This window comes from Delphinus delphis, chromosome 2, assembly GCF_949987515.2.
Source record: "Delphinus delphis chromosome 2, mDelDel1.2, whole genome shotgun sequence".
NCBI classification, from domain to species: Eukaryota; Metazoa; Chordata; class Mammalia; order Artiodactyla; family Delphinidae; genus Delphinus; species Delphinus delphis.
In genome coordinates, this window is record NC_082684.1 from 22,261,100 (window position 1) to 22,276,886 (window position 15,787).

Sequence of the window (15,787 nt, forward strand, 5' to 3'; positions counted from 1 at the left end):
CTTCAAAGGATTGTTGCAAGTAAGGCTTCATCGAGTTAATATGTACAAAAAATATGCTCGAGTGGTTGCTGTGGTGTCATTGTCATCATCGTTGTTGATCCTCACAATGGCCGGTAGTGTGGCTTAGGTCTTAGGGTCCTCTCCATCCTGTACACAAGGGTCAAGTGTGGGGTTAGACAGAACTGGGAAGGGAATCCAGGCATTCTGACACTGAGTCACCAAGCATCCTGTGACCCACGTAGGGGACCCTTTAGTAAAGCAGTAATCCTATATTATAGATCTACCTTTTACTTTTTTTGACTCTGACTTGCTAGTAGCAATTCTATATGCTGATATGGAAAATCCCAAATACATTATTAAGTTAAAAAAAAGTGCCAAATAACACACCCTGGTTATACTTTAATCCCAGTTGTGTTATTTTTAAAAGGGTATTCATATATGCTTTACAAACACAAACATTTCTGAAGCGGGTACATAAAAAATTCTTAACAGTGGTTACCCCTGGGGAATGGGAATGATTGCTAGAATAGGTAGATTTTTACTTTTTATTTTATATCCTTATATACTGTTTGAAATTGTCATGAGTTTTTTTATGTTTAAAAAATTTAAAAAAAAAGAAAAAGGAAGGTGTGTTAGTCTGTTCAGGCTGCTATAACAAAATACCACAAACTGGGTGACTTATTATATAAACAACAGAAATAAGTTATTTCTCATAATTCTGGGGGCTGGAAGTCTGAGATCAGGTAAGGGTCCTCCTTGTTGTATCCTCACGTGGTGGAAGGGCTCCTTTATAAGAGCACTAATGCCATTCATGAGAGCTCCACCCTCATTACTTAATCATGTTCCAAAGGCCCCACCTCCTAACGCCATCACAGTGGGAACTGGGTTCCAGCATGGGAGTTTTGGGAGGACATCAACATTCAGAGTAGAGCAAAGGGGGAGAAGAGTCCAACAATAACCCATTTCTGTAGGTGTTTCCCAAACCCAGAAGATCTCCTTGTCCCAAGTAGACAACCTTTGGGAAAGGAAACATGACACTCTAAGTCTGGAGCTAGGAGATTCGTAATATATATATTAGCATATTAAAGGTTGTGAGGAGCTACAGTAAAGAAACCTGCACAGCACATTTTTTTTTTCATCTTTATTACACCTATTAGTATCCTGCAGAATTACATTTCATGGCACAGCAGTTTTGGAAATGGTATAAAAATTTAAGAAAAGGTGACTTAGCCTTCTGTCAACTGCAAGTAGAAGAAAGGTGAGTATTTCTTCAGGAATGGTGGGAGAGGTGCCTGGTGGTCCAGTGGGATGATGCTGGGTCTTAGATTCAGACACACCTGGGTCCAAATCCTGGGTTTTCCATTCACTAGGAGGTTAGGTTTTCCATTACCTAACCTCTGGGTCTCAGCGTGCTCACCTGTGAAAGAGGAAGAGGAATTCCTGAGGATGTTTTCAGGAATAAATTAGATAAGTACCTGGTTCTAATAGGTGTTAGTTCTCCTCACCCTTCTCCATCTCTCTATCTCCTTCTATTGTAATACTGCTGTGCCTTTGTTCATGAACACCCACATTTACCAAAACAAATTACTGAAGGATTCCCTCCATTTATGAAAGGCTTCATTTCAGGATTTATCAAAGGCCAGGCTCTCAGGTAACAAGTTCTTGCATTTTCAATGTGACTCCATTTCTAAAATCTTGATTTTCAGATACCTATTTCAAGAATGTGCCTGATAGAGAAATTCATTCTCTAAATCGCATCTGGGTTTGCCTGCTCCGGGTCATTCCAGGCCCAGCACCAAGGTTGCCTGTTACTCTCATTTTCTGTGCCAGGATTAATGCTCAAAAACAGTGGAAACAAATTTCAGGGTTAAATGTAAAAGTATGTGCAGGAAAGCATGGCCTTTTCAAAGTAACCTTTGCATTGAGCTCTTGGAATCTAATTTCCCAAGTGTTATTTGCCTCCCCAAAGTACCCACGCTTGTGCAGATTGAGTTGAAAGTTCAGGAAGTATTAACAAAAGGAATCGGAAGCAAGATCTCTGAAGAATCTGCCTATCTGCGCCTGGCCTCTCTCTCCTCCTGGGTGTGCCGCCCCGCCTGGGAAGGCCAGTGAGTAACCTGCGCATTTTTTTTTTTCCATCTTGGCCCTTCCCACCCAGACTAGAGAACTGAGTGGCAGACAGGCAGGCAGGCAGGCGGCGGTGAGTCCTGTTCAAGCATGCATGGAGCATACCTCTACCTGCACCCAAGTCCTGGACCCCTCGCCACCCTTCCCCCACCCCAGGAGGAGCCAGAGCCCCGGCCAGGGTCCACAGGGGGTTTTTGCCCCCCACGGTAAGGGCTGCCAGCAGTGGAACCACTTCATTTTATTTGCTTTGGCGTTGGCTTTCCTTTTCCATTGTGTTTAGATGGGAGAGTTTCTGATAGAATTGAAGGTGTTTTGTTTTGTTGATTGGCTAGTTCTCAGTGGTCCCAAGACAAAGGCACATCTTCTCCCAGCAGGGTTTATTAGAACTTGTAATCTGATAGCCTGGCCTTGAGCAAAATTTAACCTTCTAATTACCTCTGGTTAGTATAGTTTACCCTTTAGCCCCATAGGAAAAAAAATTACATTGCTTACTAAATGGGTTTTGGAGAAGGAAAAGTGGTAAGAATTGTGAGCATTTTGATACATGGGCACCTCTGACTAATTGAAAAGTAGCTTAATTGTTACCATAGCTTTAAAATAGACCAAGATGACATTTTGTCTCAAAACTAAAACTAGTCAACAGAAAACCCTATTTTCAGTGTCCAATGAAAGATACCAGCAGAAGGGTTTGAGTCAAAGAGTTAAAAGATAAGTTGGTTCCATTAAATATACAGGAACATGGAAGTATTGAATTAAATCTGTGGTGCTCTGGGAAGAAAGAAGTCAGATGTTCAATGTGGGATTCATGTGGCATTTAACGGAGAAAACTGAGACCTTTGTGTGGTGTGTGGAGAGTTCTTTGAAGAGAAAGTCAGAAGGCAGATGGAGGAGGCTGGGAAGCAGGTTTTTTGCATGGAGCTAGTGCCAAGGACTTCTCCCTTGATTGCTGTGGGTGAGAGTAATTCAGAGCAATCAAGCGCTGCATTGTTAACAGGCTTCTGAGTTTCAAATATTTATTCTAAACACAAGCCGTTGATTGCACTGGCATGTGAAGGAATAAAACTGTTGCCTCTGGGTCCTGGGCTCACCCAAACTTTAATATCTAAGGAGATTTCAAGAAAAATGTCACAGGAAAGACAGCATTTGTGTATGTGTCACGTGAATTTGGTACTATACCAGTATAGTACTGTCTATTTGAGACGGCCCTATTTTTTAACAGCCATGAGGAATTACATCATCATTAGAGAGTGAAGATGATGCACTAAGCGATTTTGTAGGAGCACGGCCTGGGAAGCTGTAACAGAAATTGCCCAGACTGGAGGCGCTTACAAGACACATGTGCAAGTTTGGCCAGTGCCCAGGTATCTGCCGAGGCAGCCCAGGTTCTTTCTTGGCACCGCTCTGCAGGCAACTGAAGGATTCTCTATAAGGAGCAACCTGTACTTCACATGTCTAGGTTTTTAGAGCAGCAGTAAACAATAGCGCTGAAAAGTACTGTACCCAGAGGGTATGAAGTCGTGGTATGTGTGTATTGAAGTGGGAAGGGGCACAGGCAGGGTGACTGTCCCCTTCTTAGATAGCATACCTCTCTTCTAAGTTTCAGGAAAGTACAGGGTGGCTTTTGCTGAGCAGAAATCAGTAATTCTTCATCATTGTGGTTATCACTGTTCCTGTGGTGATAATGCCAGTAGTTTGCTTTCTTACAGCTCTGGATTCCCCTTGGCTAGTGAATCAAAAGCATAGATGGACTGCGGCCCAATCAGCCAGCTCATTAGAAGACGTCCAGGAACGCCACTTATTTTGTTGCCAAGTGAGCAAGAGATGGGGGTGGGAACCCTCATGATGATTTTACCTAAAGATGCAGGGTTTCAATTGGTGACTCTTTTCAGTGATGATTGAAAAACAAACAGACGCAGCTTCAGGCCACCTGTGGAGTTAACAGTACTGATAGCCACTCTGGGTCTCACAGGCACTTGCGCTTTGGATCCTAAGCTTTGGATCCTACTTTACCAAGTGCATTGATTGGCTCTAGTAGTTTTCTGGTAGCGTCTTTAGGATTTTCTATGTATAGTATCATATCATCTACAAACAGTGACAGCTTTTCTTCTTGTTTTCCGATTTGGATTCCTTTTATTTCTTTTTCTTCTCTGGTTGCTGTGGCTAAAACTTTCAAAACTATGTTGAATAATAGTGGTGAGAGAGGACAACCTTGTCTTGTTCCTGATGTTAAAAGAAATGGTTTCAGTTTTTTGCCATTGAGAATGATGTTGGCTGTGGGTTTGTCATATATGGCCTTTATTATGTTGAGGTAAGTTCCCTCTATGCCTACTTTCTGGAGGGTTTTTATCATAAATGGTTGTTGAATTTTGTTGAGAGCTTTTACTGCATCTATTGAGATGATCATATGGTTTTTCTCCTTCAGTTTTTAAATATGGTTTATCACATTGATTCACGTGCATATATTGAAGAATCATTGCATTCTTGGGATAAACCCAACTTGATCATGGTGTATGATCTTTTTAATGTGCTGTTGGATTCTGTTTGCTAGTATTTTGTTGAGGATTTTTGCATCTATGTTCATCGGTGATATTGGCCTGTACTTTTCTTTCTTTGTGACATCTTTGTCTGGTTTTGGTATCAGCATGGTGGTGGCCTCATAGAATGAGTTTGGGAGTGTTCCTCCCTCTGCTATATTTTGGAAGAGTTTCAGAAGGATAGGTGTTAGCTCTTCTCTAAATGTTTGATAGAATTCGTCGTTGACGCCATCTGGTCCTGGGCTTTTGTTGGTTGGAAGATTTTTAATCATAGTCTCAATTTCAGTGCTTGTGATTGGTCTCTTTATATATTCTGTTTCTTCCTGATTCAGTCTCGGAAGGTTGTGCTTTTCTAAGAATTTGTCCATTTCTTCCAGGTTGTCCATTTTATTGGCATATAGTTGCTTGTAGTAATCTCTCATGAGCCTTTGTATTTTTGCAGTGTCAGTTGTTTCTTCTCCTTTTTCATTTCTAATTGTATTGATTTGAGTCTTCTCCCTTTTTTCCTTGATGGTCTGGCTAATGGTTTATCAATTTTGTTTATCTTCTCAAAGAACCAGCTTTAAGTTTTATTGATCTTTGCTATTGTTTCATTCATTTCTTTTTCATTTATTTCTGATCTGATCTCTATGATTTCTTTCCTCTGGTAACTTTGGGGCTTTTTTGTTGTTCTTTCTCTAATTGCTTTAGGTATAAGTTTACGTTGTTTATTTGTGATGTTTCTTGTTTCTTTTTTTTTTTTTTTTTTCTTTTTGCAGTATGCGGCCTCTCACTGCTGTGGCCTCTCCCGTTGCGGGGCACAGGCTCCGGATGCACAGGCTCAGCGGCCATGGCTCATGGGCCCAGCCGCTCCACAGCATGTGGGATCTTCCGGGGCCAGGACACGAACCCGTGTCCCCTGCATCGGCAGGCGGACTCTCAACCACTGCGCCACCAGGGAAGCCCTGTTCCATGTTTCTTGAGGTAGGGTTGTATTGCTATAAACGTCCCTCTTAGAACTGCTTTTGCTGCATCCCATAAGTTTTGGGTCATCGTGTTTTCATTGTCATTTGTTTTAGATATTTTTTGATTTCCTCTTTGATTTCTTCAGTGATCTCTTGGTTATTTAGTAGTGTATTATTTAGCCTCCATGTGTTTGTATTTTTTACAGATTTTTTCCTGTAATTGATATCTAGTCTTGTAGCATTGTGGTTGGAAAAGATACTTGATATGATTTCAGTTTTCTTAAGTTTACCAAGGCTTGATTTGTGACCCAAGATATCATCTATCCTGGAGAATGTTCCATGAGCACTTGAGAGGAAAGTGTATCTGTTGATTTTGGATGGAACGTCCTGTTAATATCCATTAAGTCCATTTTGTTTAATGTATCATTTAAAGCTTGTGTTTTCTTATTTATTTTCATTTTGGATGATCTGTCCATTGATGAAAGTGGGTTGTTAACGTCCCCTACTATGATTTTGTTACTGTCCATTTCCCCTTTTATGGCTGTTAGCATTTGCCTTACGTATTGAGGTGCTCCTATGTTGGGTGCATAAATATTTACAATTGTTATATGTTCCTCTTGGATTGATCCCTTGATCGTTATGTAGTGTCCTTCTTTTGTCTCTTGAAATAGTCTTTATTTTAAAGTCTATTTTGTCTGATATGAGAATTGCTACTCCAGCTTTCTTTTGATTTTCATTTGCATGGAATATCTTTTTCCATCCCCTCACTTTCAGTCTGTATGTGTCCCTAGGTCTGAAGTGGGTCTCTTGTAGACAGCATATGTATGTGTCTTGTTTTTATATCCATTCAGCCAGTCTATGTCTTTTGGTTGGAGCATTTAAGCCATTTACATTTAAGGTAGCTATCAATATGCATGTTCCTATTACCATTTTCTTAATTGTTTTGGGTTTGTTATTGTAGATCTTTTCCTTCTCTTGTGTTTCCTGCCTAGAGAAGTTCATTTAGCATTTGCTGTAAAGCTGGCTTGGTGGTGCCGAATTCTCTTCGCTTTTGCTTGTCTGTAAAGGTTTTAATTTCTCCATTGAATCTGAATGAGATCCTTGCTGGGTAGAGTAATCTTGGTTGTAGGTTTTTCCCTTTCATCACTTTAAATATGTCCTGCCACTCCCTTCTGGCTTGCACAGTTTCTGCTGAAAGATCAGCTGTTAACGTTAATATGTGTCTTGGCATGTTTCTCCTTGGATTTATCCTGTATGGGACTCTGTGCGCTTCCTGGACTTGATTGACTATTTCCTTTCCTTTCCTTTCCTTTCCATATTAGGGAAGTTTTCAACTATAATCTCTTCAAATATTTTCACAGTCCCTTTCTTTTTCTCTTCTTCTTCTGGGACCGCTATAATTCGAATGTTGGTGCGTTTAATGTTGTCCCAGAGGTCTCTGTGACTGTCCTCAATTCTTTTCATTCTTTTTTCTTTATTCTGCTGTGCGGTGGTTATTTCCACTATTATATCTTCCAGGTCACTTATCCATTATTCTCCTATTGATTTCTTCTAGAGAAGTCTTAATTCATTTATTGTGTTGTTCATCATTGTTTGTTTTCTCTTTAGTTCTTCTAGGTCCTTGTTAAACATTTCTTGTATTTTCTCCATTCTATTTCCAAGATTTTGGATCATCTTTACTATCATTACTCTGAATTCTTTTTCAGGTAGACTGCCTGTTTCCTCTTCATTTGTTTGGTCTGGTGGGTTTTTACCTTGCTCCTTCATCTCCTGTGTGTTTCTCTGTCTTCTCATTTTGCTTAGCTTACTGTGTTTGGGGTCTCCTTTTCACAGGCTGCAGGTTCGTAGTTCCCGTTGTTTTTGGTGTCTGCCCCCAGTGGGTGAGGTTGGTTCAGTGGGTTGTGTAGGCTTCCTGGTGGAGGGGAGTGGTGCCTGTGTTCTGGTGGATGAGGCTGGATCTTGTGTTCCTGGTGGGCAGCACCACATCCAGTGGTGTGTTTTGGGGTGTCTGTGACCTTATGATATTAGACAGCCTCTCTGCTAATGGGTGTGGCTGTGTTCCTGTCTTGCTAGTTGTTTGGCATAGGGTGTCCCGCACTCTAGCTTGCTGGTGATTGAGTGGAGCTGGGTCTTAGTGTTGAGATGGAGATCTCTGGGAGAGCTTTCGCCATTTGATATTACATGGAGCTGGGAGGTCTCTGGTGGACCAATACCCTGAACTTGGCTCTGCCATCTGAGAGGCACAGGCCTGACACCTGGCTGGAGCACGAAAATCCTGTCAGCCACATGGCTCAGAAGAAAAGGGAGGAAAAAAATAAAATAAAATAAAGTTATTAAAATAAAAAATTTTTTAAAAAGTAATTAAAAAAAGAAAAGAAAGAAAGAAGAGAGCAACCAAACCAAAAAATAAATCCACCAATGATAACAAGTGCTAAAACCTATACCAAAATAAGGAAACAAAAAATGGGCAGACAGAACCCTAAGACAAATGGTAAAGGCAAAGCTATACAGACAAATTCACACAAAGAAGCATACACATACACACTCACAAAAAGAGAAAAAGCAAAAAATAATATATATCTATATATATAAAAAAAGGGAAGAGAGCAACCAAATTAATAAACAAAGTTACCAATGATAATATCCTCTAAATACTAAACTAAGAGAAAGATAAGACCAGAAATAAATTAGATGCAGACAGCAAACCCCAAGTCTACAGTTGCTCCCAAAGTTCACTGCCTCAATTTTGGGATGATTCGTTGTCTGTTCATGTATTCCACAGATGCTGGGTACATCAAGTTGATTGTGGAGATTTAATCCACGGCTCCTGAGGCTGCTGGGAGAAATTTCCCTTTCTCTTCTTTGTTCGCACAACTCCTGGGGTTCAGCTGTGGATTTGGCCCTGCCTCTGCGTGTAGGTCACCTGAGGGTGCCTGTTCTTTGCTCAGACAGGACGGAGTTAAAATAGCAGCTGATTCGGGGGCTCTGGCTCATTCAGGCCAGGGGGAGGGAGGGGTACGGATGCGGGGTGAGCCTGCGACTGCAGAGGCCAACATGACATTGCAACAGCCTGAGGCGCACCGTGTGTTCTCCCGGGGAAGTTGTGCCTGGATCACGGGACCTGGCAGTGGCAGGCTGCACAGGCTCCCGGGAGGGGCTGTGTGGAGAGTGACCTGTGCTTGCACACAGGGTTCTAGGTGGCTTCAGCAGCAGCCTTAGTGTCTCATGGCCGTCTCTGGCGTCCGAGCTGATAGCCGCAGCTCGTGCCCTTCTCTGGAACTCACTTAGGCAGTGCTCTGAATCCCCTCTCCTCGTGCACCCCAAAACAGTGGTCTCTTGCCTCTTAGGCAGGTCCAGACTTTTTCCTGGCCTCCCTCCCGCCTAGCTGTGGTGCACTAGCCACCTCAGCCCAGCCTAGGTCTTAAATGGCCTTGTATACCTTTGCTTGCTCCCTTGGAATCCAGTCTAGTCACCATAGGGACAACTCCTGGACTCGCTTTCTGTGGCGCTAAGACCCTTGTCACCCCAGCTGATAGTGGTCTTCTACCAGACATGTGAGTGAAGCAGTCCTAGACCAGCTATCTGACCTTAGACACGTGAGTGGATCCAGCAGAGATCAGACAAACTGATCCAGATCCATAGACTCTTGAGCAATAATTAGTGCTTATTGTTTCAAGCTACTGAGTTCTGGAATGGGTTATCATGCTAACAGTAAGTAATGGATACATGTGGTCATCTGGAAATAGTCCCTCTGTGTTCACTTTTGGGTCTTTTAATGTCATCACAAATGCTTAGTGCAACTCAACGTAAGAGATTCAGTCATTGGATGGAGAGGTTCTGTTAGGTGGGTGCATGGGTGGGGTCCCAGTGCTTATCATTATCGGCATTACTTTGAGACCTTTTTAACAACACAGACACCTGGGCCTTGTGCCAGAGTATTCAACTAAATATCTGTAGATGGGAACCAGGAATCTATAATTTAGAAAGCTCTGGTGATTGGCTAAGATTGAAAACCAATAATCCAATGGTCTTGTCAATTCCTTCCATTACTGAAAGAGGTTATGATTCCAGTTCACCTGTACTTAGGCAAAGAACACGCAAGTGGTTCAGAGTTCACTACTGACTTGGTGTACTTCCAGCTGCATAAGTAAACTTTATAATCACCTTTGAGCTAAAGCACATTGACCTGGTCTTAGATCGGAAAAAATTCACAGGTGCAGACTGATGGTGGCTGGAATTGTGTATCGTTCATCATTGCATCTCCTGAGATTTAGAACATGGTATGGACTCCATGAATAAATCTTGGGCATTAGGGATGTCATAGGACCCTGCTTTGAGGACCTTGTCGTGTAATGGGGGCAAAAATCAGAGATCCATTTCTTGTTATGTGTTAAGAAAACAAAGCAAAAAAAAAAGCAAACAGTATTTTAATTAATAAATTACAGATTAATTTTTGCTATGGTGGATGTATCAGTTAGTTGTCAATACACTAACGCTGAGTTACAAGCAACCACAAAATCTCAGTGGCATCCAATAATATGCTTTTATTAACCCCCATGACTGTAGGTTGGGGTGGGGAGAGTCAGCTGATCTTGACTGGACTTACTCGGGGGTGGCTTTACTCCACATGTCCCTCATCCTCCCCCTGGGACCAGCTGTTAGCTTGGGCATGTTCTTGTCATGGTTGATGGCAGAGATACAAGAGCACAAGCCACAATGAGCAAACTCATTTCAGTCCTCTGGTTGTGTCATTAATCTGTTAACATCCTGTTGGCCAAAGCAAGTCACATGGCCAAGACCATTGTCAAAGGTCAGGGAAATATATGTTTGCAGGGAGAAACTGTAAAGTCATGTGGCAAAGGACATGGATACTGAGAGGCGTGAAGAATTAGGGCTATTAAAAGTAAGATTCCGTAGTGGGGGAGTGGCATATGAGGGGGGTTGTACTTTTTCCTGCTTAGAAAAGCTGGTGAAACCATAGGTAGATCCCAGAGTAACCAAGAGGCAGAAAGTGTCCATCTTCTGAAACTAGCCTGTTCCTTGTAATGAGGAAGTAAGCATCAGACTCTTTGCTACTATGATCTAGCCAGTGGAATTTTAAAGGGAAAACAATTCCTGCAGGTACTTCAGACTTGATAGATACAGAAATGGCACTGGAGTTCCAACAAAATGCTTCCATTTCCATTCTTGGTCTGTCCTCCAAAATGTCAAGGGTTTGGGTCACTGGGCTTGGCTGTGTATTTCTAGGATGGGCATTATTTGGGTGGAGTCATTAATTTATTGATACATCACACCATATCCCTTTGCTATCATCACTTTTTTCTCAGGCAAACAGAAACCAGTTTCCATCTAGTCTGAACACTTGGGACCTTTTCCTTTTTGACTGAAGTGAAAATGCACAATGTAAAAGTTGTGAGTTAAGTTTTATTTGGGGACCTTACTGAGGACTATAGCTTGGGAGACTGCTTCTCAGATAGCTCTGAGGAACTGCTCTGAAGAGGTGAGGGAGGAGCCAGGATATATATGACTTCTTTTCCTGGAAAAAAACTTGTAGTCGAACATCCAAAGATTACTGCTAATCACAAAGAACAGACATCTCAAATTAATGATTTTAGTGTTTTTCTATATATGGGAAGATGCAGGAATCTGGCGTCAATAAATGCTTTTCTTAAATATGCATCTTAACTATATAGGGGCCAGTATCTCCAAAGCACAGAATGCTTCCTGTTTTTCTCCATTCTGAATTCCCCTCAGGGTTCACTGTCAGTGCATGACTAGAGTGGCCAAAGACTTGATCCTTGTAGAAGTGGATTGGCATGCACCATTCTTTTCCTTACGTCCCAAACCCTACTCCAGTGTTGCAGTGGTTAAAAGAGATTTGGGTGAATATCCCTTCCTGATGGCCCATTTTCCCTGATGTGTTTCGTGAAAGGCTTATACCCTGTGCCCCTGGTTGAAGCCAGTGTTCTAAAAGATGATTGAGGTTCTCAGGGCAGAAACCCTGTTTTACAGCGCTACTAAGAATGATAACAGAGTACTTTATTTCAGGTATTGCTGTTGATCCATGTGCCTTTGGATCTATGTGGTATATCAAATTTACCTTTGAGGAAACTGAGGTACAAAGGTTTATGTGACTTCCCTGAGACTGCATCTTACTAGCCAGTCGAAATTAGTTACCTGTCTTCTTGGTTTTTCAGCTTTTGCTTGGCAATCCGATCGATGCTGCCTTGTTTCACAAAAAGCATATGAGGATATCATTACCTACCGAGTTCATCCTCCTAAGACAACCTGCCTTCCTAGTATTTGTGCTCCATGGGAAACAAGGAAGTCTAGCAGGAAGGTATTCAATAACATGAGATTTTACACCACAAAGTTAGGGAGAGTAGGCTGGATTGCAGGTCATTTCTAAATTGTATTTCCTGAGGTTTCTTTGTTACTCTCTCTTGACCAGAGAAATAAATTGGGGTGAAGGCTGTTTAGAAGTCCTCCCAGGGTTCTTAGGACTGTGCTTCTTTCATGTATTTTCTGAGCCCTAACCTGCTATTTCTGTTCCCTGGTGACAAGTCAGCAACTGCTTGCTATGTTCTCCAACAAACAATCCTGTTTCTATTTTATGTGGAAAACTGATTTGATTAAATAGCTCATTTAAACCAATGCTTTGTAGGAGGCATGATGTGATTGGAATATACATTACTAGTGGTATTTTTGTCAAATGAACACATGTAAACAATCAAATAATTGCAGTTGTCTGCTGCAACTAATGTATAAGCTGGTTTTCTTGGGTAGGTTGTTTCCATTCTGGTGATGGCTTTGCTGAAAACTGGTGCCTCCCATGTAACACTGATGTTGCATAGTATATTGTTATTTGAGCAGTGATTTAATATCTTATTCCTCCTCTTAACACCAAGGGCCATGTTTGCATTGTTTGCCACTGAAAACCTAAGAACCAGCATAACAATCTAAATGAATGGCTGTTGGATGAATGAATGAGTGAGTGAATATTAAGACTACAATATCCAGCTCCTAGAATAATTAAGGATTCGTCCCAGGTGGTTCTGCCCCTGAAAAGGGACAGCGAAGGGTTAATGTTCTCTTTGGGAGCTGGTGGGATTTGGATATGAATCTCTGCAGAGCTGCTGGAATCACATTCTTTCTGCTACTATAGCAACAGGTTGAGAATTCTGCCGGCATTGTGGCCTGCCTATTTTGGAGATGCCTGTGTGCAGGCGACTTCATTGTCTGGGGGACAACTGTTTTTTTTCTGTGATGTTTCAATGAAGCAGCTTCTTTGCAGGAACAAAGAGGCCAACACAAAGCCGGGGCTAAGAATCATGGAAAGGCAGAGAGAGATCTTGTTTTGATTGGAACATTTCCAATCTTTTGTCCCCTGAAGAGGTGTGAGGAGGGGAAGGAATTGACATTTAATCTGTACTCAGTAGAATCTTTTTCTCCCTTCTTCATGAGACCTCTCTTCTGAGAGATATCCTCACCCCACAGCATTTGGAAGTGAAGGAAGGACAAAGTAACTGAGAAAGAGAAGTGGCAGTGTTAGTTTTTCCTTGGTGTAGTGGTGTCACAGAGAGGAAAGAAAATAGGGAAGCTGCTGAGAAAGGCGCTTAGGTGGTGTTGACTTCCCACGAGGCTTCACAGGCACTTGAAAAATGCTCCGTCTGTCACTCAGGGCTGCCGCTTGTCATCTCAGCGGTGGTGATTGAGTTTAGTGCTAATGGTAGTTCTCACTGGGCTAATGGATGAAATCACTAGACCTTAAATATCAACTTTGGATTGATTTATCACATTGCCCCATTGCTGTTATCACTTCTACATCTTGTTTTCACTTTGCGTGCAGATGGGGAAATCTGCCTGGCTCACTCTTTGTTCCTGATTTACAAATAACTTTTGGTCAAAAAAACCTTGCACAATATCAAGCCATTCTTCAGAAGCAGTGCTGAGTTCTTTTTATTAAAAGTAAAATTTTTTTTTTTTTGCTGTACGCGGGCCTCTCACTGTTGTGGCCTCTCCCATTGCGGAGCACAGGCTCTGGACGCGCAGGCTCAGCGGCCATGGCTCATGGGCCCAGCCGCTCCGCGGCATGTGGGATCCTCCCGGACCGGGTCACGAACCCGTGTCCCCTGCATCGGCAGGCGGACTCTCAACCACTGAGCCACCAGGGAAGCCCTGAAAGTTCAATTTTAAAAACCTTTTATCCCCAGCCCATTACATACCATTTGAATATGGGATAAGCCCTCTATCTTTATGTCTCAGAGTCCCATCCGTCACTGCCTTTAAGTCCACTGTGGTCACTGAAATGCCATTCTTGTTGCCGTGTAGTCCACAGCGTGCTCCAGGGAGCTCTGGGCTGGGAGCCAGGAGCCCAGGGTCTAGTCCTAGGTGGAGTGGCCTTCGGCAGCTCATACGAGGATTTGAATTCTATTACATGTTAAAATGAAAGATTTGGATGACATTCCTAAGATTTCTTTCATGTCTCTCCCCCACACAAAAAAAGTGGTACTCCAGTTGTTTCAGAAGTAGGAAAGCCCTTTGCTTTGTCGACCGTCTTATAATTTGCAACTCCCTTAACTGCTCCTCAGACTTTGTATCTCTGTTTCAGTGTCCCTTCCTCAAGGGAGCCTACTCTCACCCCCAGGCTAGATCAGGACTGGGCATATGTTCCCTGATAGTGTGTTCTTTTCTTTCACCACACTTATCAAAGTTTGTAGTGATCTATTTCTCTCTTTCTTTCTTTTTTTCAGTTAATTTTCTCTCTCATCATGAGTCTGAGGGCTCTCTCAGGCAAGCACCCAGTCTGTTTTGGTCACCACTGGTTCTGTATATTGAAGCCACTCACTAAACACTGTTGTGTGGCTGACTTAGGCTCTATGGAGAGTGCAAGGTGATTATATCACAGTCTCTGCCCTCAAGGGTCTTCAGATTTGCTCTCCCTGTTTTTATTCTCTACCATCCCACTCCACACCCAAACTATGCTTCAAGAAATTAAAACGAAACCAAAAACCCTGGGTTCTGGTCATTGATCTGATCATTCGATAGGTTTTCATTTTCCTTGATTGGACTGATTAGCCTCTTGTGTCACAATCCATGAAATGGAGCAAGGCCTTGGAAGGAGATTTTAGAAGACAGTATAAAGAATGGAAGTGGTGGACCAAAAAAGAAGGAAAGAAAGAGAGAGAGGGAGGGAGAAAGAGATGAGGAGGAAGAAGAGGTGAAGGTAAGAAGAGCAGTGAAAACATGGGCTGTGTCTTTTTTTTTTTTTTTTTTTTTTTTGCGGTACGGGGGCCTCACTGCTGTGTCCTCTCCCGTTGCGGAGCACAGGCTCCGGACGCGCAGGCTCAGCGGCCATGACTCACGGGCCCAGTCGCTCCGCGGCACGTGGGATCTTCCCGGACCGGGGCACGAACCCGTGTACCCTGCATCGGCAGGCGGACTCTCAACCACTGCGCCACCAGGGAAGCCCCTGGGCTGTGTCTTTTTATTTAATTTGCCAGTAAGTGTCTTTCTTTTTTGACTGCCAGGCTTCACAAGCAAGGACAAGTTTCTTAAGCAGAATTCTTACCCGAAGTGTTGAGTGATGGTACAAAGAGGTTGCCACCAAAAGGTAATTATAAATACACGAAAAGATGACTGGACTCCAGAAATCTCTTTGCCTTAAAAACCAGAAAGGTACTAATTTTCAAAAGGATTGGCAGGTTCCTGTAGACCAATACAGTTATGATCAATACAGGCCAATACATCATGAAACCAGAGCTAGCTACTACATGATTAAACAGCCAGGGGCAATTTGATTTGAAACAGCAAGCCTAGTCTAGAGGACGCCGGGAGGGAAGAGCAGGAATTCCTTAGGCTGGAGGTGTGATGGATGCTCGTCAGCCAGGTACAGGAGGCGTTGGGGGTGGGAAGAGATGGAATTAGAAGATACAACTCCTTTTGGTCTCGGTGAATTTGCAGTTTGTAGGGGAGGCGGCTTCAGGGAGTTTTACTAATTAAGTTTCGGTAGAAAGCATGAAATCAGGAGCTTCAAAAAGCCAAAGCAGCCTCAGTTTATCTTGAGAACAGGTATAGAGAGAGCATATGGGTGGGTGAGACAGGTAAAGTTTCTCTTCTGATCCTCTCCCTTGAGAGTTCAGCTTTAATGGCAAAGGACAGCCTTTTCCTGCAGAGTTGTCC

General features: G+C 42.7%; 1 protein-coding gene across 3 annotated transcripts in view; it reads left to right on the forward strand.

The window, feature by feature from the left end:
- STON2 (stonin 2) overlaps positions 1-15,787 on the forward strand; it is a 139,298-nt gene that overhangs the window by 84,858 nt on the left and 38,653 nt on the right. The window contains exon 1 of one of the 3 annotated variants that reach the window (XM_060004104.2): positions 463-2,333. The exons of the other annotated variants lie outside the window; for them this stretch is intronic. Within the exon in view, the coding sequence (XP_059860087.1) occupies positions 2,222-2,333 (112 nt within the window). The 5' untranslated portion in view covers positions 463-2,221. Of the gene's footprint in view, positions 1-462; positions 2,334-15,787 lie in introns of those variants that run through there. 3 annotated transcript variants of the gene reach the window in all.